The 22,640-nt window shown below is 46.5% G+C and overlaps 1 protein-coding gene across 6 annotated transcripts in view; it reads right to left on the bottom strand.

Moving 5' to 3' along the window:
- Positions 1-22,640, bottom strand: part of RAPGEF1 (Rap guanine nucleotide exchange factor 1) — an 84,285-nt gene that overhangs the window by 9,638 nt on the left and 52,007 nt on the right. Inside the window, exons 10-16 of one of the 6 annotated variants that reach the window (XM_088065715.1) lie at positions 20,185-20,387; positions 17,562-17,720; positions 8,239-8,517; positions 6,916-7,008; positions 5,227-5,315; positions 3,877-3,988; positions 2,162-2,237 (exon numbers count right to left, since the gene is read on the bottom strand). In XM_088065715.1, the coding sequence (XP_087921841.1) occupies positions 2,162-2,237; positions 3,877-3,988; positions 5,227-5,315; positions 6,916-7,008; positions 8,239-8,517; positions 17,562-17,720; positions 20,185-20,387 (1,011 nt within the window). The remainder of the gene's footprint in view (positions 1-2,161; positions 2,238-3,876; positions 3,989-5,226; positions 5,316-6,915; positions 7,009-8,238; positions 8,518-17,561; positions 17,721-20,184; positions 20,388-22,640) is intronic. The other 5 variants (XM_088065711.1, XM_088065712.1, XM_088065713.1 and 2 more) reach the window with 5 other exon arrangements.

Genomic DNA, 22,640 nt, shown 5'->3' with positions numbered 1-22,640 from the left:
AATCCTGGACAGAGCAGGACCACGGCAGCAGGGTGTGGTGGCACTGCACCAAGGGCACACAGGGAGGAAGAGCTCCTGCTGTGCCTGCCCAGGCTGGGCTACACATCAGAGCTTGTTCCAGCCGGGACAGGCATCACCCCATCATGTGCTCTAACACCCAGCCACTGCTGGGAGCTGGGAAGGAGCAGGGCACAGAGGGACAGCTGTGCCTCTCCACCTGCAGTGTTTCTCTTGGCAGGAACCTCACCTTCCTCTTGCTCTTAAATCAGGGAGTGCTGCTGCCTCCAACAACAGAGGCTGGGTGTTCACATCAGGGGTGAGCTCCAGGCCTTATCCAGCTCTAATCCTGCACTCACAGCAAGTGCTGTGAGCACTTAACTGACCATGGATCTTATTGCTTATGCCATTTAGCTTTTTCAGAAAACTCAAATGGACAAGAAGCATCATGCAACAGGGTGTGGAGTTACATTTATTCTGGGTTCCCATCTGCCCAAAAGGCAACGTGAGGTAATACAGCTGGTCTGCTCTGGCACTTGAAGCTGCCAAGAAATTCATCTTTAAAGGAAAGCCTCTTAACTCTACCCCTCTGTGCTGTTTGGCTGATTGATTTACAAGCCCCGAATTCTTCTCATTGTAAGCTTAATTCATTAACCCTCTCAGTCACCCAAACAGTGGGTTAGCATAGCACAAATTCCTCTGTGCTCCATTCAGTTCCCTGGCTTGGCAGCGCCTGTAAGCCTGAGCTCAGGCACTGGGAACTGCTGCCTGCCTGAGCTCCCTCCACCCAGGTCTCCACAGATGGGGGCACATAAAATCCTGCTCTCCCAGCTCTGAAAGGTTCTCCACAGCTCTCACCCCACTGCTTGCAGAACCTTCAGAGCCCCCTGTTCATGAACTGAAGGTCCAGCACTCACCTCTTTATCTGTCTTTCAACAGGAACAGTAGGGAAGTTCTTTGTTGTGATGCTTGTTCCAGAGAACACAGCAGTGTTTCTCTATCCCACTTTCAGCATGTTTATAAGGGGCATTTCCACCATCTCATTTAGACTATTTTCTTTAATATACATTCCCAGCCTTGGCATAATCAACTGCCTTCTCCTCTCTGATGTGCTCCTAACTTTGGTCCTTCCTGCCTGGACTCAATGCCCAGCGCAGACTGGGAAACACAGCTGTCAGGGGAAGGATTTTCTTGCTAGCTGAATGGTGCTGGTAAGTAATTGCAAACATCTTATGCTACTGTAAAACCCCTGTCATTTAAAAACATACATGAAAGATATTTCCCCTTTGACTATCAACCTCTAAACTACGAGTGCTGAGTGATTCAGAAGGTTAGAGCTTTGCCTCCCAGGAGATAAGGAGATCAATCCTGGTTAAGGCCATCAGCACAGATGTGTTTGGCAGGTTCAAATTATTCTCTGGAAACACTGCAAAGGCTGTCTTTGCCACAGGTCTTGGAAAGGAGCTGCTTTGTGTGAGTGGTGACTGGGTTTGGACAGATGAAGAGAGGTTTTAACAAATCTAGAGCTAAGGGCTGCTAATGTCCCTTCTCCTCCCCCACATCTCTTTTTTTGTACTGTGGATTCCCTCTCTGAACTGGTCTGGGTGGCTGCCAGGACACAAGTAGTACAGAGTGGGACAGGAGGTGGCACAGTAAATTGAAAATTATGGGTGTCAGCAGAGCAGCACCTGAACAGCCTCCCAGTGTCCACAGGTACTGCACTAGAGCTAACCAACATCCCTTTATTTCCTCCTTTGAGTCAACAATCATTCCAGTAACTCCTACATCACCACTGCCCTGAAATTCACAGGACAAGGAGCACCACTGAATACAGGATCCATGCACAACAGGCTGGTCACACCTGCTCTCACAGAAGGCAGTGGCCCAGCTCAGCAGGTACAGGGACACAACACAGCATTGTCACCGGTGTGCCTCATCTGCCAGATCCAGGCAAGGGCTGGGAGGAGTTAATCCCATCCCTGCTGCTAAATGGAAGCACCAGGGGCTTATCCAGCTTACCTCCATCTCACACAGATAAACACAGCCCTCCAAGCTCAGAGGATCCCTGCAGACTCTCCCCCAGCCCAGCTGTCCTTGGGGTAAAGGACAGGCAGCCAAAGCCGTGCCAGGCTGTGCCCCCAGCTCTGCCCCCTGCTCCACGCACCTTTCCTGTCAGTCTCCGTGGCATGCACCAACAGAATGTCTCCAGATCCACCCCGGACATCTGGCCCATCATCCCCCTGCAATGGGAACACAACCACGTTAGGCACAGCCCAAGCTACACAACCATGTTAGGCACAGCCCAAGCTCCCTTAGGCCTGGTTTAACATTGCTGGGGTTCCAACTCAGCAACAACCGGCAGTGCCCACAACGCTCCTGGCACTGCTCACAGCACAAGCTGGGGCATGGATTTCAGTGCTGGGATAGTCCTGGAATGTGAATCAAGCATTTGGTGCCCCAGATGAGGAGCTGGGCTGATCCTTGCTTGGAGTCTCTGACTCCCTAAGGCCAGGTTGTGAAGCTCAGTGAAAGCTGAACCTTCTGCCCACAGGAGAATGAGCAGAAATGCCACAAATACTCCCAGAAGACCATTAACAGGGCAGCAGCATTGTGTGAGCTGTCTCAAAGTGCAGGATCACGTACCACAGTGGCTGTGGGGTGGGAGGTCGTGCATTCAACTTGCATGTTCCTGGAACATCAAAACCTAGTGAGTTAATTCCCTAATCTGGAGTCATTTGGCCAGAGGTCACCTGAAACCATGCAATAACTGGCAGAAGGAAACAGCCCTGCTAATTGCTTGACCCCTGCATTACCACTCTCTAAAACACATCTTTCTTCTAGCTACTGCATTTCACAACTTAAAATATGCAAAAACGATCCAGCACTTAGCCAGCAGTTCCCACACTGCAGGAAGCAGCTCACAGTGACAGTTCTATACTGTTTCAAACATGTAGATCATAAAGAAAAGAAAGAAAAAAGACACTAAGAGACAGAACTGCTAGTCCCAAATGTTCAGAAATCACTGATTTTAAAATATTTTTTAAAGGTAACAATCCATCAGAGGAGGCTGGAGTTGTGTCTGGCTTCCCATAGGAATTACTTTATCATTTCAACATGCAGAACACTGAAACAATCATGGATTACAGCCATGGAGCAGCTCTAAGATGTTAATTTTTCAGGTGACCCTCTGGCAAGACTCATGAAATACTACTTAGAGAAAAAGCAAAAGCTTCTCACTCTCTCCTGCACATCTCAGCTGACCAAAGAACACTCCTAAAGTGCCAGTAAATGATCCATTCTCTCTGTTTTTCAGCCAAGGCCCCTGACAGTCTGAAAGCTTCAAAAGCCTGCATGTTCCCTCCAGCTGCATGTCAAAGACAGCGTGGCTCCAGAGCCCAGTGAGCAAAGCTGGCTGGGAGTGCACCCAAGGCTAGACACAAAGCTGTTTCTCAAACACAGAAAAGTTTGGCTGCTTTTCCACATCAGTAACATCATGTCCTGCTCATTCACCTGCTGAACCTGCTGTCAGAGAGAAAGGCCAGCACCGTCCCCCACACCTGGATTTATTGTGCTCAGGCTCCCAGGTGATTCATTTCAGTCTGTCAGAGGCTGAAGAGGTGGGGGGGGCAGACTGGGAAAAGGGCACAGGATGTGCTGGTTTTTAGGGACACCTTTTGTTAAATCCTCACTCATTGCTGGTGCTCCCTGCCTGTACCAGCATCTCATACTTTAACAGCAGCTTTCACACACAGCCCACTTCTGCTGCAACATAGTTTTTCTTATCAAATAAAAGGTGATGCCTTGTTTGTGCACACAGAGAATCAGATTTCAATTCAGAGTAAGCCAAAGAGTATGAAAACAAACCCTGAATGCACCTACCTCTTGCTTCAGTGTTAATCTAGACATGATTTCACTGTGGTCAATAAGGGACAGCTCATCTACCTCTTCCTCCAGATGTGATGACTCCAAAGTATCTGGTGACTGTGGCTGCCTGTGAAAAAAAAAAAGGGAAATAACCTTCATCAAATGACAGTAAGTACACAGACACTCTGGAGGTAAATCTTTTGCAAACAAACCCAAATGTCTGTCTCTAACTCTGTTGCTTTGTGCATCTCTTGAAAAAGAGAAAGATAAACCTTTAAGACCTGAACACCTGTCTGTCTGCATTTCTGGCAGACGGGATTTTACTATAAGTACACACTTCCATGTCTCCTTAATCCACCAAATTTTTAGTGCACACAAATCTAAGCCCTTCCTCAAGTGTATAGAGACTGAGCACACTACACATACACATCTTAGTCAGTTCATGACCCGTTGTGCTGATACAAGGGGAGATGACAGGCTCTTGTTCTGCAGGAAAATAGAGCAGAAAATCATGACCACTTGTTTGGTGGTACATCCCCCTCTAGAATTCCTACCCCCAAAGGCTGGTACTCTTGTGCCAGGATGTGTCCTTTCTGTGCCTGTATTTCTAAAAAGAAAAATAAAGTACTTGTTCCTCATAGCTTTCCCCAGGCACAGGCCAAAATCCCGTGCAGCAGTCGGTACTTTGGGCAGATAGTGAGTTTTGCACAGCACTCTGGTGTTGTGTCCTTCACTGCAGGGATTAAAACCCTTGAACCAACTGCAGGAAAATGGGGGAGGAAAGTTGACTGTCACACACAAATCACTGCTGTTCTCTATTTTTGCTTTAGAAATGCAACTGCAGAGCAATCTTGAGCAGCAGGGAAGCACTCACTCCACTCCTTCTGAAGCCCATCTGTTACAGCTTGCACCTCTTCATTTACATAGGCAAATGACAGCTAAGAGCATTAGAAGGGATATAAAGCCTCCTACTCCAAGGCCTCAGCCAGCCTCTAACTAGCAAGGTTAGGAAGAAATTTCCCTCTGGAAGACTGTTCCAAACAGCAACACAGACTCTTTTCACACATTTCCCCAGAAGCAGGAGGGAACAGCCAGTGTCAGTGACAGCACTGCCACTGAGACGGACTGAGGATGGCTAACACAGGCTGCATTAACCCCCACGGGCTCCTTGATTTCAGCAAGGATATCTTCCAGGATTCTCCTCATTCAGCAGGATCCCACCATGCACTGGCAGTGCATAAAAAGTGGGCTTAGAAGTTTAGACCACATGGAGGAGTTTTAGGGCAGCCGTGGTTTGGCAGAGGGGATGTTGGGGCTCTGCACCCTTCAAACCTGGCAGGAGGACAGCAGGGGGTCCAGGCTCACCTTTCAGCACCATCTTTGCCCTCCTTCCCCATGGCACTGCTGCTCAAAGCGGAGTCTTTGGAGTGGCTGTCTTTGACAGGGGGAGATTCCTGCCAAGAGAAAGAAGTTTTTCATCATTACACGGGGTCCTTGAGCCCAGCCAGCCTTGCATTTACAGTCTGCCTGCCTTCCAATGGCCCTTTACTGTAAATTCTTGCAGAGTTAAAGATTGATGCAAGTTAATGCCAAATGCCAGGAAAACACAGAAGTTAATCAGACAGGAAATTTGGGACCATCTCTGGAGGCTAGTGTAATTAGTACTGTTTGCTTTTAACATTGTGAAATGATGCTGAAAGTTACAACACAAGTCAGCTGTTGTCTTGGATTTTAACCCTCTCATGACCTTTTATTTTTCCTCCAGCCCTTCCTGTTGAAATACACTCTGCTTTAATCCAAACAGACACAATCAGCTCTAAGCTCTCCAGTTTCAGTTCCCCTCCTGACCACAGCCCCCCCTGCCTCAGGGGGGGATGCTCACTGCTTCCTACCTCCCTTCTCTCCCATCAGAAGAGGTTTTGCAATGATGCAACGTTTGCACTCCACAACTCAGGGCTGTGGAAATGAGGCTAATGCAAAAAAGCAGAACCAGCTGAACCCGTGGCATGGAACAGCAGGTAGAGAGCTCAGAGCAAAGATACAGCATTTAAAATTAGCCATTTATTAAGGAGACAAATGGCCATGAACAGCAAGTGGGACTATTAATCCAACAGTGTTGGAGTTCAGAATTATTTAACATCATGCAGAGTGAAACTTGGATATGCAACCTAGTGAACAGACAGGACTGAAACCACTTCAGCATGGAAATACCCTGCTGAGCCTGGGTTTCTTGGTGTCTGCAGGATTTTTCCAGACTCTGTCTGTAAAGCCCTTCACTTCAAAGTTGAGAACCCGCTCACAGCTGCCCAGAAGGATGGGCCTGCCCAGATGTGTCTCCTGAGGGGAAGTGATGGGAGAACTATCTCTTGGTGTAGTTAACACCACCATGGATAAAGGTCTTGGGGACTTCCTGGAGGAGATGTGCCTTCCAAGAGGGGGGCAGGCAAAAGGATCACCATGGACTTCTGCCAGTTTCCTATGACCCAACAGGAAGGTGGAACCTCCCTGGAATGGAAAACGCCCTGGCTCCTCTAGGAAATATCTGACACAAGGCTTGAGTAAAGGAAGAAACACTGTGTGAGTACAATGCTAAATCAATAATTTACTTTGCAACCAAACAGTGAAGGAGAAAATAAATACTTAGTGCAGAAGGCTTTCTGTATTAAAATAGGGAAGGCAAAGCAGTTACAAGAAAAGATGTGGCCCCAGGAAGGCACGGGGTGCAGCTCTCTGGAAGGGAACTTCACACAAGCAGCTCCAAACAGCCAGCGAAGCGCAAAGGAAACAGCGTGGCAGGAAAAGCCATCCCTGACTCCTGCCAGGGCTCAGCGCGACCCCAAAAGCATCTCCTGCTCTGCATCTGCACCAAGAGGACCCCCCAAACCTGCAGCCAGGAGTGGGCAAGCAGAGGGATGGCTGGGGAGCTGGGGCAGCAGGAGGGACAGGGAGCTGCAGTGTGCAGGAGAGGCCGGTGCCAAGCGCGTGAGCCGCGGTGTGAACTCGGCATGCACCAGCAGCCCCTCTGGGCTCTGGCCTCTCTGGGCTGTTACTTACTCCTTCAGAGCGAGGGAGTTCCCCGTTGCTCTGGCCAGAGGAATACAGATTGACATATTCACCCTCACCAGTCTCCTCACTGGCGTTTTCACTCTAAGGAGACAGGATGAAAGGAAATACGTGATGGTGCCCCCCACCAGCAGTTCATGGCAGAGAGAACCCAGGAGCAGAACTGCCCTCGGCAGCTGCTGTCACCTCCCTTGGAGCTGTTCTGTCTCTGTGGCCAACACCGGCCACTGAGGCTGCTCCATCCTGGGGGTCTCTCTATTCCTGGCTCTGGGGGACTGTCCTGAGGGCCCTGGGCAGCAGCAGGCAGAGTTCAAGCTGCTGGAAGTGGAATGTTCAGAGCTGGACACGGAGCTCCTATCCTACCCAGGGCAGTCCTGCTGAGTGCAGACCAGCCCTGCAGCTCTGCAGGCATCAAATTAGGCTACAAGCATGGACTAGACCCATCACACCAGAATAAACCAAACTGGAGGCCTTCCGGGATATAACAAGGACCCAGGGCAAGGAAGATGCAAAGCAAGGTCACGTCCAAAGCATGAAAAGCTGCACATTTCCTCTGTAATCAGTGACCCTCTCCCAAACCTGGCAGAGAGGCAGCACTAGCATGGCCTGTGCTGACAGCTCTAATCTCATCAACTCTCGGCTTTGCAGCAGAAGAAAGAAGAACTGTCTTGAAAATGAGGTGCTCAAAAAAGTGTCTGTAATGGACAGACCTGCTCAGTGATGTGCAAAGTGATCCGGGACCTCAAACTAGCAGAGTGGGGACAGTGTTAGCCTAACTTCACCAACATGTGACCACCTGCCACCAAGCACACAGCTGGGGCAGATGGGAACTGGGAAGAGCAGGAACCTGGAGAGAACAATAGGTTTTATGCACAGGAGAGACACAGCTGGACTGTACCCACTGCTCCTGGTGACTTAGGAGGGAGCAGGTGGCAACTGCAGGAAGCAAACTGCTGTTAGGAGCTCACGTTTAGTAACTACCAACCTAACAAAACACTTCTTTACCTCCCTCAGCTTTGTCTTACAATTGCAGGAAGTTACAGCCAACTCTCCCCTTCACCAGCATTTGACATTCTGTGTTTCCTACATACACCTAACATTTTCTAAAACCTGCTGAGGTTGTCCATTTTCTTCTAGCCATTTTCATATGAAATTTTCTCTCTGCAATTCACACACATTTGGAAACCAGACTAGACCACAATTCAGCATGTATTAATACGAGAGACATTTTCTTTAAAAAAAAAAAAACCAAAACCCAACAAATAAAGGCAGCCTTGCTTTAAGGTGCGTTATCATCTCTTTGGATAGTCTCACCGAAGGCGTCTGGAGAGAATCAGTGAAAGAGGATTCAGAAGGAAGGCAGACAGGAGCATTCCCATTAAAGCTGCTCTCCTGAGAAGAGGAGTTTGGCACATCCACAGTGCTGGGTGACTGGCTGGCTGCAGCGGGCACCGCTAGGTCGGGGCTCTGGGATGGATGGATGGGTGGAAAAGGTGGGGTGGAGCAGGAGGAGGTAGAAGAGAGGAAAGGAGGTATGGAGACTTGGTTGTGAGGCACAAAGTCCTGGGAGTAGGACCTAAACACAGATTTGTACTGCAGGACACAGAGACAACACAACACAAAAAACAAGGAAGATGGGGAAAGGAAAGAGACAGACAAAAGAAAAAGTAGTTAGATTGGCAGCAGCGTAGCAGTGGCAGCACAAGGCATTTCTAACACAGGCAGCACTATTTTATCACCCACACGCTAGAGCAGGGGTTGCTACCTGGGATACATCAGCCAGGCTTTTCCTGGAGAGGCATGTTCTTGCACCAACAGCAGCCTGGCTGCTCTCTCACAGAGGGAAAGTGAGCAGCAAGGTGTGACCTGCAGGTATCCAGCCTTTCCTGGCAGGGGAAAACCTGCATATCTCAGAACTGCTAATGCAGTGACCCTGAAAATCACCTGAGTGGAGGAAAGGATGTGATGGCACACAGCACAGCTCTGAGCATGCTGGAAGTATCTACATAGAGAAAACTACTTCAAGTGCTTATTGCTTTTCTGGGATTTTCCACAGGATCCAAATTTAAGATGCTTTTTGCTCCAGCCCTGTAATTTAACAGCTACTGTATCAAGCCTGTTCCAGAACACACAGCTCCCAGGGAGGAGTGGCTGGATACTGCCTTCAAAGTTACACTGAAGGATAAAGGAGATTATGTTGCTACTCCTTCCCATCCGTGAAAAACAGGGAGCAAAAATGGTAATTGCCCTCCGGAGTGATGAATTCCTTATCAAACCGATCCTTTAATGCAGTGCCTTGAAGAGTCAGCTGAAGAGATGAAAAGAGATCATCTGCGTAAAGCTTTATTTCACTATCTCTCCTAATCATCAGATTACTCTTCAGATAATATTAAACAGGGTGCAGTGGGAATATATTGTGCCAAGAAAAACAAGAGCAACCTTCTGTCTTTTAACATCTGGTGCTAGTAAGATTTGCCATCGGGGTAAGTCCAAAACAAAGCTGACAACCATTTAAACAAAAAAACAAAAACAAAAACAAAAAAGCACAATAATGCTAAATCTCCTGGAGAGAACTTTATTTTAAAAGCCACAAAGCTGGTCATAGTCAAGTGGACTGAAAGAAGAATCACATCATCCAAAAAACCCCAGGCTGGAAACGCTGTTGTGGCACTGTTCCATTGAGGGATCTGCTGCAGAAGGACAGTGCAGTACAGAGCTCTCAAGAAGCACAACTTGCTGAAACCAGACTGAAAAGTGACACTACTGTGATGTAAAAAGAAAGGGAATCAAAAGGCAGGAATTGGAGAGTTCAGTCTACATTTTCTCAGGAGAGTTGAGCGGGTAAGAAAAAGCAAAGTTTAGTCCATCACCTAAGCCCCAGCAGCAGCACTCAGCTCAGCAGTGGTATTTTTGTTTCTACCTAGGAAAGATGTGGGCTTAAAAATCTAAACTGAGAACAGCCTCAGACCAGAAGCCTGGTCAAAAAAGCTTTTCCACTACAAAGGAAAGGAAATGTAAAGGTCAACGACTAGACTTTACCTTCTATCGCCTTAATCCTTGAGTAGCTGTGCCTTGTGCCTTGCACAGAGTCCAGCAGCGCTCTGGGTGTATTCTCAGGGCCCAAAACAAATTGCAGGCCATAATACAGAGGAGAGGAGGGGGATGCTTTGGAAAGAGAGCTTAGAAGACTACTGAAAAAGAATTAAAATGCAAATCCCCACCATGTGCCTGTGGCTAAAAGGAGACTGGCTCTAGGACAGGCTCCTCTCTCTTCCTGCCCGTTTCTTTCTGGGTAAGCAGCGCTGGCTCCAGGGACACTGTCAGCGTTTGGAGCTGCCTCAGTAACAATGACAAGTCTAATCTCTGTATTTACTTTCTGCCTGGATAAATGCTCTACACTTATTCATTTTCACTTGCATGGCACAAACCACTAAATCCCTCCTAAGACGCCAGCCTCATGACATCATCTTGGCTTCAGCAGATTCATTCTGCCTGCCTGCTATTCTATGATCTCACTGGCACTAATACACCAACCATCACCCCAAGTCCCAGCCTAGACCCCAAACCGCTGCTCAACAGCTCAAGAAGGCACGCAACAAACTGCTGTGCTGATAACAAGATCCTTTGCTCCTGTAGAGGAAATAATTAGCTCCAGCAGAAGCTCTGTGCCAGCTCCCCCATTGCTGGATTTCCTGCACCCACATGACACAGGCGGCACACGCTGTCCTTCCCTTTGTAGTTGATGGACATCTTCCACCCAGGAGGTCCAAGGGGTTTTGTCCTTGACCTGCTGAACCCAGAGGAAAAGCCAGGCTTTTGCAAAGCAGCAGTGGAGCTCACGCAGGGCAGGAGTGAAAGGAAATGATTGTGCTCAGCCAAGTCACTCTGGGACAAGCAGAGCCCTGCGTGAAGCACTGGCAGGGTTAGCTCAGGGCAGACTCTGCTTCCCTGCCTGCAGCCTGGACCAGCAGCTCCAGGAGATGAGTTACTGCTTCTGGGACAGGAACATTCCCACAGCTCCTGCCTGGAGGAGTTTCATATACATTAATCCTAATTTGAAGGCAATTTAGACCTAAATATAACATAACATTGCAAAAATTTTAGAAGTTTGAATGCAGATAGGTCAGTATTGACAATCACGGTACGTTTCTCTCTCCATGGTCTCATAATATACCTCCAGAACTACCTCTTGGTATAAGGTATGTTGAAAATGTGAGTTTAAGGCCCAGGTACACATGAAAATGCATTAATCTTCATTATGTGATCTGTGAATAATTATTTAAGGATGCAGACAGGCTCTCAGCATGCTGTTAACAAAGGGAACAATGCAGAGAAGCCTTTGGCGTGCTGGCATTAATTAGTCAGCCTGCTCTCAACTTCCAATCTTGTTGTAAAGTTGAATCTTGTAGAAAGGGAGCCAGGGAGCCCCCTCCTTCCTCTGGAGCCTGCAAGCAGCTCTGGAATTCCAGTTATGCAGCTGTGCTGGGACAAGAGCCAAGAGTGAAACATACTTTTCAAAGGGAAAAAACCCACCCTGCAGTGGAGATGATGTCCATATGGCACCCATTCCTGCTGCTCCCCAGTCTGACCCAGCCCAGCCAGCAGCTGCCTCTGGAATTGCAGCAATGGCTTCCATGGGATCTGGGTGTTGTTCATCTCCTCAAAGCCTTGCCATCCTCTAAAACAAATACTTTTTTGGGGAGGGGACAGTTCATTCAACACAACTATCACAAGGAAACAAGCCATCCTTTAGTGCTGACCCCAAGAGGCAACAGTTTATCTTGGAAACAAATCAGTGCTTGTTTTAATCAGCTTCTCAGAAGTTTCCTGCAGGGTCAGCAAGGGCCTTGGTTATGGCTTCATGGACACAACTTCCTACTTCATGGCTTTGCTTTAAGTGAGGCATTTCCAAATAATTTCTGGGAAAGCCAGAAAACAGGGTGCAACAGGGATCTTTGGGAAAGGATGCTCTCCTGTATCCAAATTCTGGCCATACCGCCAGCTCCCACCACAGGGATGGAGGGGCTCCCAGCAAGAAGGACCCTGACCTGTGACAGCAAACGGCTGAGACAGGGAGAAGAGAGAGCTCCCTCTCCTCTCACCAGTGCAGAGGTTTTTAAAAAGACTTCTGTGCCACTTGGAAGGTGCTTGCACAAAGCAAGCTGTGAGCTGGGAGCAGTCTTCTCTCCTGGGAACAGCAGAAAGCAAACGTGCCTGGCCCTGAACATTTACCACACACTGTGACACACAGAGGTCTCCCAGAGACAGCATCTTTCAACCTTTTCAATTTGCTGCCCTTGATTTTTTGCAACAGTGAATATTTCAGAACAGCTTTCCATCATTAGAAGCCATGTTCCAGGATGTCCCAAAGGTCAGCGACATTCTGGCTGTTTATTTGGATTAGATGGCAGGAGATAAGCACTCTAATAGAAAACTTATTTCAGGAGTGATGCTTCTTCACACTCACTAGGCATGGCTGACCACAGCTAACAGGGAGACAGGGATATATATGCAGAGAGTCAGTGGTTGCAAGTTACAGCAGTCTCCAGCCCAAATCCAAAGTTGAATTCAATTATATGGCTGACAGAGCATCTGCAGCATCAGCAGACACAGTCTTTACCTTTTAAGCACAGCCTTCTCAGTTACCCTATGGACTTCTGCCAGACACTCCCTGATCAGGTAGAGCATCAGACTCCCAAAGTATGAAGCTATCAGAGGAAAGAATCAATCTTTTAGATCTCCTATGCTAATGTTATTAAGGGAACAACATGGGCAACATGCCAGAACTGGGTGCCCAAATTCTAACAGTACAGAATTATGTTCACAAAATACTGGGTGTTGCAAAGTCATTAGACCCTAAGAATACAATTGCACAGACAGCTATTGGAAAAGACTTCCTATCTCATGACACAATGCTGGGCTTCCAGGTACTTTTGCTAATGAGGAAGGAAATGCTCCTGCAATGAATGGCTGGAAACACAAGCTGCCAACAGAATGGCTTCAAGCACTGCCACAGGAAAGGCAGCAACTCCTCAGGCTTGAATGTTTCTCAGCAAGGCCTCTGACCTGGCTACAGAGTCTGACTTCCCTGGTTTTAACTGATGGCTAGCACAGTATAGGGATGGATGGGGCTTGTTGTGTCTCCTGGCTTCTGCACAATAAAACACAAAATTCAAACTTTTCCTTGTGGAGGAGAGATTCCTGCACATCTTTGCAACAAAACAAATAAGGGGGCAGCAGGGGAAGAAAACATTTGTAAGATTTATTAACCACGCTGTCATGCATCCCTCTTTGGAAAATATCAGAATTCAACTCAGTTGCACCTACAGCATCAACTCTTTAGCTTGTGGACAAAGCCCCCAGGTCAAGATGGCAACTCCGGAAAAGACGGAGGGTGGAGACCAAGACAAGGCTTCTAAAAAATCAGTAACATGAAAAACAAGGGGTGTGTGGACTATGAAGCCAACATGGACTGGTTAGAGAGACCTACAGAGACCTGCAGTGTTCTAACTGCAAGGAAAATGTATAAACCCCCAGAGGAAGTGATTTTCAGCATCAGGATCCAGTGATGCCAGCCGGCAACAGCACTATTAATACCAGTGTCCAGGCCTGCCACGGGTAATGGAAATGAACATAAACACAGAAGGAATGCTAAACAGGAAAGGCAAAACAATACCTAAATCAGACCAGCTGGTTAAAGGGATGCAAATCTTTTCAATCCCCTTCCCCTCTGCTCCAAATTAAGGAGCCAAAACCTTAGGACAGAAACGAACAAACACATTATGACTTCCCAGCCGTGGTTTGACTGAGGCTCCCACCATATGAATGAAAACAGCTCTGTCTCTGCTGAGGGCCAGAGCCTGGTGTGTGCTGCAGGCTGGAAGCAAGCTACAGGAATGGGAACAAGGCAGGGAAAACATGGGAAGCACATGTCTGCATTGTGCACGCCTTTAATCACTTATCTGACCCCCCTTTTCCTGAACATACGTTAGCATGCACAGAAGAAAGAAAAACAGTTGCTGTGAATTTTCTGTGCACTTGCTCAATTTGCTCAAGAATGGTGAGAACAAGCGAGAACAGAAGCGCTGAACTGGAGCTTTCATAAGGAAATCACTTGCGCCTTCTGCTGGAATCTGACAGCCAATTGGTTCCTGGAAAATTACTGGAAATGTTTCTTAATTAAAAAGAAAATGTAAGGAAAAAAACCAACATTTTGAGAAAGGCAACTTATTTCTCCACCGTGAAGGATGCAGCCAAATTTCCACTAATGGCACGTACATGCCTTGGAGATACAACTGTTCCTTGTTTCAGGGAGGAAAAGCTTCCACAAGACTTTCTGCAGCCCTTGGTGGAAAATGTGAGGATGGGCAGCAGTGGAGCTCGTCACCAGATGATTTCCTCTATCAGTGCAGAGTTCTTCAGCTGCCAGGAAGTAATGAGATTTCAAGATCTGATTATTCCTGCTGCTCGGATACCTGCCCACCCATTTCCAGGCAAACAGCACAAGGATTGATTAAACCAAGGGACAGTAGCTCTGTCCTCACAAGAAGAAGGGAGGGAGATGATCAGCTGGAGAGAAACTACTGCCAACCATAACCAACAACAATGCCTTCTTGTTGCAAATTTCCTTTCCCACTGCTTAGAACTTTCAAAAGAGGTGGGAATCCCATGAATGATTCTTGACAGTACAGTCCAGTTGTCCCTCAGTGTGGGATTTAATGGCTCAGCTATCCATGGGATGGGCAATAATGCAATTCCTTAAAACACCAGCCCTCACTACCAACACAACCCCTGCTGGCACAGAGGCCAGACACGAGTCAGACTCTGTTAAAAAACAGCTCAACTTGCCAAACCTATGAGGTCTGATCCAGTTGCTCAAGATCTGCCTCTCTCCAGTAAAAGCTATTACCTCTGACACAATTTCCTGCAAAGGAGGGAAAAGCACAATTAGTGGGCTGACAGAGCAGTGGTGGCAGCTGGGCTGCAACAGCCCCTACAGTGCTGATTGGAGGGAAAGGAGTCAGGGCTCTAGAATAATTCATCCATTAAAAATTAAAAGATGCTCTGAACAACTTCACCTCCTTTCTGCTGTCTGAAAACAGTCTTGTTAAGCTGTGTAAATCAGGAGTAAGGCACTAATCTTTCACCTGGAGCACAGAGTTGAGGGGATAACAAGCAGAATGTGGTGCAAGCTCAGCCTCCCTGCTGCTGGCATGTGAACAGATGGTGACAGGGACAGGTCCAGAGGGACTCCTGTGTCCTCTCTAGGCCAGTCTCCAGGGAAGGAAAAAAAGCATGGAGCACTTTCTGAAAATTGGCTACGCTTGCAGAGCCTTGCTGACACTGGGTCAGTGGACACAGCCATCGAGTTTAGCAGCTCAGACTTCCTGGTATTGATCCAAGGAGGCTTTTCCTTCCTGTGCAGAATGAATAACAATTTATGTAGGAGACATATAATTTAAGAAGATCTGATAGCCACTGCTGCAATCTGGGCACACAAGAGGACAACTGTTCAGCTAGCATGTCTGAAAGGTGTGCTCTCCCTGGGGCTGGTGGCAGCTGACACAGATTTTTGCCAGGTTTATTGTTCACCAGCGCTCACTTGAGTGGCCTTTCTCTAGGGAGAGAGGAGAAATGAAGACAAGAGAATATGAGGAGCAGAGCAGCATCCTAAAGTGCTACTGGTGCAGCTCGTGGCATCCCTTGTGTGAAACCTCACAGAGTGGATTGAACAAGGGTGTCACCCTGGGAAGGATCCAAACCTCCACAGCTGTTTCACATCTCTGTTTTAGTAGGGATAGGGGAAATGGGATAAACTATGGTTACAGTATTACATGGGTCAGCTATGATGCATGTAAGGACATTGGTATTTTGCAGCTCAAAGAGACAGTTTCATAGTGAAAATCTCATTTTGGCTGTGAAAAAATAGACCAGATAGAGTAATGAGAAACTATGAAATTATCCTAATTTAAAGGCACTAATGGAAAAATCACCATTTTTAATTCAGCTTATTTCCTTTATGCATTTGACAGTGCACTGTCTCATTGTTCCTCATGCTCCAGCCATTTATTTTACCCCTCACCAAATCCTTGCAAAAATGAGTAAGGATTTTTTAATGAAGTTATTTCTTAAAATAATATATTCACAGTAATCTAGTCCAAAGTAAGATGAGAACGGGTCAGAGCAATTTAATAGGTGGTAACTATTTAATCCAACAAGGACGCTTTTTTAAATCAAAGTGCCCACGTATTTTTAGAACCTTATAGAATCATATTTATAGCCTCTCAATTAAATCAAAAATAGTCAAGTACTTTTATCTAGTCCTACAGTTCCATGTTTTGCTGGCAAGGACCACTACCAAGAAAGAGAGCTGTACAATTCAGGACTTTTACTTCAAATTTTAGAACGGTTTACCACAAATTCCTGCGAACACTAACCTTGCCACCCCTCAGCCTTTTCATCTGTGCAGCAAAGCTGTGAAACTGCTCTCTCTCACACAAGTGGAAGCCAAAAGCTTTCATTTGTGGCTTGTGAAGTAGCTCTACTTGTAAAGCACTTGAATACTTTCCTCTTCTTTGGACCAGTGATTATCACTAATTTTTAAAGAATGAGTAAGTGCTGAAATGGGAAGATAGCAGTGGCACAGTGGGAGGATACTGTTTTCAAACATTTAATATTAAACTAATTGAACACTTCTGAATCTTCTCAAGTCTCATCTGATAATTTCTTCTCCAGAAGAAGCCTAATTTACTAAACATCCAGGTCACTGTCAAAAAATAGTGTATTCTCAGTTGTCATCACATGGCAATCAGAGCATAACCACATAGTTTTACATGCAAACGAGCCCCACACTGATGAGCTGGTGGAATCCCATGGTTGAGTTTAATTTCATTACATTAACACTTTGTTATTACTACCATTTAAATTAAGCAGCTGATCAGAGATTTAAGCAGTGCTCCAATACTATTTTGATTTAAATGATTTTCAGCTCCTCCTGCCATTCTCTCTTCACAAGTGCTGTAGGACAGAAAGCCCTGCTCACCCATCAGCAAATCATACAAGCAAACTAGCTTGTTTGGGACCATGGAGATGTGAAGGGAAGCAGACAGGCAAAAATGAGATGGAAGATCTAGTAGAGGCCATTTTCTAGGAAAAAAATTAAAGAGCTGCAGCCCCTGTTCCACGTGTTTGACTAAATCCATGGATTTTGGGGATGGCATCTTGTTATTTCTCCCAAGGCCAGGCTCATACAGCAGCCTTTAATTGACTCATCCACATCACTGGCGTTATGCAATGGGACAAAAAGACTTTGCAGCTCCAGCGTTCAGCCTGGGGCACACAGAGGTCGCAGGAGTGTGCCTGGGCACACAGGCCAGCTCTCCTTCCTCAGTCCCCTGCCACAAATGTCATCATGGACACGTAAAATAAAGCAAACTACACTTCCCCTGGCTTCACTTACTGAGATTTACACTTGGTGAGATTTACACACCGTTTCTCCCACCTGGCTGGTGATTACAGGAATTCAAAATCCCCCCAAAGGATCTTCCACCTTCACCTGAGAGGGCAAGCACAGAATTTGCACACAAGTGATCAGCAGTAAGACAATACCCACGTGTTGCAGAGCAGAGAGAACTCACCGAGTGCACAGGAAAGGAGCTGTGCCGGCTGAGAAAGGAGTTAGAGACTGACATAGTGAGGCCCTGAGTGGCACCGCAGTCCTCGGGGGTGAAGGGCACTTTAGGTTGCTGGACACAGTAGGAGACAGAGGAGAAAGAAGAAGCAGCATAGGAGGCCTGCTGAGGATGGGGGAGAAAGCAGGAGACACAAGACACAGAGAAAGAGAGCACAGAAAAGGTGATGAATAAAGGGCAAGAAATGCTAACTGTAAAACAATGCATATAATGGCTGGCTAAACAAACAGCTATTCATAGAGCTCATCAGAGCCAGACACACCAATATGCCTTTCTTGATCTCAAGAGGCAGGACAAAAATCACAATTCAAATCTTCTTTGTTTCACAAATCCCTTAAAAAATGAAGTCCTGCCTCCCCCTCCCCGCTCACCCGCGGACAGCTGCTGCTGGCACAGACAAGCTGCTCCTCACTGCCCTTTTCTCCCTGGGGCGTGGGGGCAGATACCCAAAGGGAAAACTGGCTCTAAGCACACAATTCTTGCACACTGCTATTTTTTTCTGGCAACCCGCAGATTGGGAATTTGGCCTCTCGTGTGTGAGCTGTGGATCCTCACTGGTACTGCTGTGAGACTGGGTGACAGTGACATCCTGCCATTTCTCTGTCCAATCCAAGATTATAATCATTTGCACAGGATGCAGCTATTACACAGTAAGTGACAAATCCTGGCAAGGAATTTCTCCTGAATTCCCCTATGGTAAGGAGACTGAGAGAGGGTAAGGTATACTCAGGCTTTCTCAGACTTGGTGAATAAAACATACAATGTAAATATACTTTAAACAAGCTTATTTTTGATTAAGATCTGAAGCTAACAAGAAAGAACTTCTTCATTATTATATTATAGAGGAGTCCATCCAGCAAAACTTGCTGCTGCTAGAGCAGCTGGTGCCCAGCTGATTTGCCAAATCAAAAACTCCCAGGGCAGCAGGAGCAGAGGAACAAGAGTCTGGTAGCTTTTACAGGGATTGCTGAATAAGCCATCACCTGCTTGCACCTCTTTCCCAAAAGAGGGATGAAGGGTGAGAGGCTGCACTTGAAGAAACTTTTGCTTCAGGGGAACTGCAAGCAATACCTTGATGGTATCAGCTTGTAAAATGACAAGAATGGCCAGCAGGCAAAGCAGTGCAATCTTGGCTGTCCAGATAATGATTAAAGGGAAGCAAAAAAATGCTTTGCTTCAGCCAACAAATTCAGGACAGGAGCAGAATTTCCCTTCTGCACAGTGGCTGCAGTAAATCTGTGCTTTGCAGACACTGATTATGACTGTGCAGCCCGAGTCACCTCAGGAAACATCACTGAAGTGCAGCCCCCTCCAGGAAGGAAAAGGACTGCAAAGGTGCAACGTCACACTGATGGGGACCACAGACCCTGCCTGATCCTCCAGAAATGAGTCCTGTAGACTCTCTAGTGTCCCTGCAAAGGAAATGGGATGCCAGCATTTAAGGTCTTGTCCCCACAAAGAATTAATGCATAACACTCAGTTCAGCTTAGCCAAAAATGTCACTTTATCTTTTTAGGACGTCCTACTTGCATCACAGGAATGTTCTTATGGAAATCCCAAAATCAGAGTTAAAAAGTAACACCCTGGGACAGTCAAACTTTAGCACATACTACATGAAGAGATATTGGAAGAGTCATCCTCACAATCCTAAGACCATGACTCTGTTCTCACATTTCCTCCCATTTTGTTAATCCCATGACCAATTTAAGTAAGCTACATCAGAACAAAAGAATTTTCTTTAAAACAGAACAAATAAGATAATTAATATAAACAAAATACCTTAGGTTGGAGTTGGGAGAGAAAAAAAGAGAGAGAAAAGAACTGAAAGGAAAACCCTTAAAAGGAAATGGGACAAAATCCCACCCTCCACTGAGGTCAGAAACAAAACTGCTGCTGCCATCACTGAGGTCAGGATTTCATCCCCAACATGGAAAATGGCCCATTCTGTGCTGTTGAACCCACCACTCATACACATGTGGATGTGCCTTTCCATGCTGGCAGCCTGGTTTTTTTTTTTTACTGAAACAGGTAAAATCCTGAATCACTCAAGGGGACCAATATGAAGGAAATATGCATGAGTGAAGTAGTGGCTATACCAAAGATACCAAAGGTCTGTGCATAATAACATAGAAGTAGTTAATTATGTTTAAACAGGTATTATTAGTGGCATCTCTGACAACACTTTCAAAACAACAGTGGGAACAACAGTGCAGCAATCTCTTGAAAGCAGTGCTGCTCAGTGCATTAAAATCTTCCAAGCAGTTGTCATTACACAAGCCTGGCACAGATTCAGCCCTGCCATGCAGAAGATGAACATTTCATTTTTAGGACATTTCAGGACTTTCAAAGTTTATGGGGAACGGTCTGAACATGGGGTTAGAAAGCAGCCAAAACATACATGATGCAAAATGCCTAAAACCATGTTCACAAGCTGCCAAGGAGCACAGTGTGGTAACTCCAGTGAGACATCCTCCCACCACCTCTGCCTGTCAGAAAGCAGGAGTAGGAAAAGCAGAGCTGTTCCTGGCAGCTTGGTGGCCCTGCCAGGTGTCCCTGGGGTATCACTCACCAGCTGCCGCTGCTTTGGTGGGAGAGCAGGAGGAGGTGCCAGGTCTTGAGAGGGGTCTAAGCTGATAAAGGAGTCATTGATCCCATAGACTTCCCTGAGGTACTTGTTCTTCTTCTGGTAGATGTGCTCATTCTGAGGGGTCTGGTAGAACATGGACGGCTGTGGCTCTGAGTAGTCTTCCACAAACTGCATGTAGGCCATCACTGCAAGGCAAAGAGAGGTCACACTCACTGCCCTGCTCTGCAAACCTCAGCTGAGGGGCAGCAGGCAGCTGCTGGTTCTCAGAAGGGCATCCATGCTCCCAGGCAGCTCAGAGAGCTGCCAACCACCTTGCAAACCCAAATACCCATCCTGCGAGCCAGCACACAACAAACACCATCACAGCCCACACACACAGCTGATAATACTCTGGAACCAGTGAGGTCTCCAAACAGCAACTTGAGAAGTCTCATTTACTGATGCTTAGCCCAAATCCCCACATAATCCATGGTAATTCTGAGAATATTCCTCAACAGCTAATGTCCAAAGTCACAAAAAAAACCAGAATAGTGTCAGTCTGCTATTTAGGAGTGTACCTTGACAATAAATCTGTAATAATTCTTGTGTCTGTAGTCAGTCGCATGTCTGCAGTCAGCAAGGTTTCTAGAACCAGGATTTCTTGAACATGTTTCTCCTTCCTAGCAAGCTGATAAAACTGTTATCAGAGAACCTGTGAGACTGGATGTGCCTCTCCCTTAGCTCTTTAAATGCCACTGCCAATCCAGGTACAAAATACTTACAAAATACTTCCAAGAGTGCCACTGACCACATCTTCCCACCTCCTTAGCTCAGATCCAACACCCTTTGTTCCCATCCCTTTTTACCATCTCTGATTTTCAAATTCAACTGATTCACAAGCTTTTGTGAGATGTGGCTCAATAGAAATGTTAAATGGGATCAAACCTTGTCTAGAGAACCTTTCCATCTGTACAATATTCCTTCCAAAATCTATGAAAAAACCCATACAGGTCAGCATAGGCAGCTCTGACAGAGAATTAGTTACTGCTGCAATATTTTAGTGTTGGAGGGGGAGTATCTCATCCAGTGCCACAGAAAGACTACTACAAACCCACCCCCATTATTAAGGATCAGAAGTGTGCTGAATAATGTAAAACAGAGAAAGAATCCCCTTCTGTACACCTGAGAGCAGGAGAAACTGATATATTTAAGTGTCATGGGAAGGACTAACCAAGGCCTTCTTGTAAACATGCTGTCATGCACAAGGCACTGTGATCATCCCTCCCTTCCTCCTGATAAACAAGCAGTTGTCACTTTTTGTAAATCTGGTCATTTTGCAGCAATTATTCAGCTTCTGCTGGCATTTCAGCTGTACAACTGAAAGGAGTGGTTGACTTCAGTGAAAGCTATAAATACAACAAGCACAATGCAGGATTTGCACATCATGAAGCTGGCTCCCACACTGTCTGCAAAGCAAAGTCCTGTGTTCACCTGCCAAGGCAGACCCCTGGGCCAGCCTTTAAACAGGATGCAGCCCTGAAAATGTGTCAGCAGGAAGGAGCTGCTTTGCACCTGTCTTGGGCACCTTTTTTCAGATTTCCTCTACTATTTAAAACTCCATTTAGAAACAGAGCTAACACAGCTGCCTTTCCCCAAAAGAATTATAACTCTCTTCCAAAAAGTAGAATAAAGAAAAAAAAGAAATAATGAAACAAAAACAGGTCGAGGCAATGGGAGCACAGGAAATGGAGCTGATGGATTTCAATCCTGACCGGTAACACCTGCTGTCTCCATCCTGTGACCCCACAGTCCTGCCAGTGGACAACCTGTTCTTGTCCTGCAGTACAGCCACTCCTGCACAGCTCTGCCAAAGCTGCTGGAATTCTAACCTCCAGTTCTCCCTGCCACCTGAGCTTGCTCCTCTTCCTCCCTCAGACTCACTGCTCCTTCCCAGCACCACCTCACAGTGAAAAGAAGCATGTCCTGGAAATACTGTCTTATATGGAATCATGGTGAAGGTGTAGGAAACAGAAAATTACTAAAATAGCCTTTCAAATATCAGTGATTCATCTGGCTAAGGTGCTCCTGTGCCCTGGAAAATGCCCTGGTACCATACAACAACTTCAGGGGACAAGATCTAAAGAAGGCTTTTGAAAGATATTTCTCTAGCAGCAAAACTGAACTAAGAATTAGGAGTCCTTGCAGAAGTGTAGAGGACAAGAGCTTGAGGGAAAGACCACATTTTGAGAGCTCATCAACTGAGCAGGACAAAAGCCAAGAAGGCAGGCCTGGCAGTGCTGGCATAATGCAGTAGACATTGCAGAATCCAGATCAACCTTTCATGTTGAGTCACCTACAAAAGCAGTGCTCCACTGAACACCCAGATCCGCAGACACCGCTGGGGATTGATAGCTGTGAGCTCCTGGCATGGCACCAAACACTGGAATGACACCACAACT

Source organism: Pseudopodoces humilis, chromosome 22 (genome assembly GCF_049639895.1).
Source record: "Pseudopodoces humilis isolate 2021_Gansu_Grassland_sample_001 chromosome 22, ASM4963989v1, whole genome shotgun sequence".
Classification (NCBI taxonomy): domain Eukaryota; kingdom Metazoa; phylum Chordata; class Aves; order Passeriformes; family Paridae; genus Pseudopodoces; species Pseudopodoces humilis.
The sequence above is the reverse complement of the archived record's forward strand: the minus strand, read 5'-3'. Positions and strand labels throughout refer to the sequence as shown.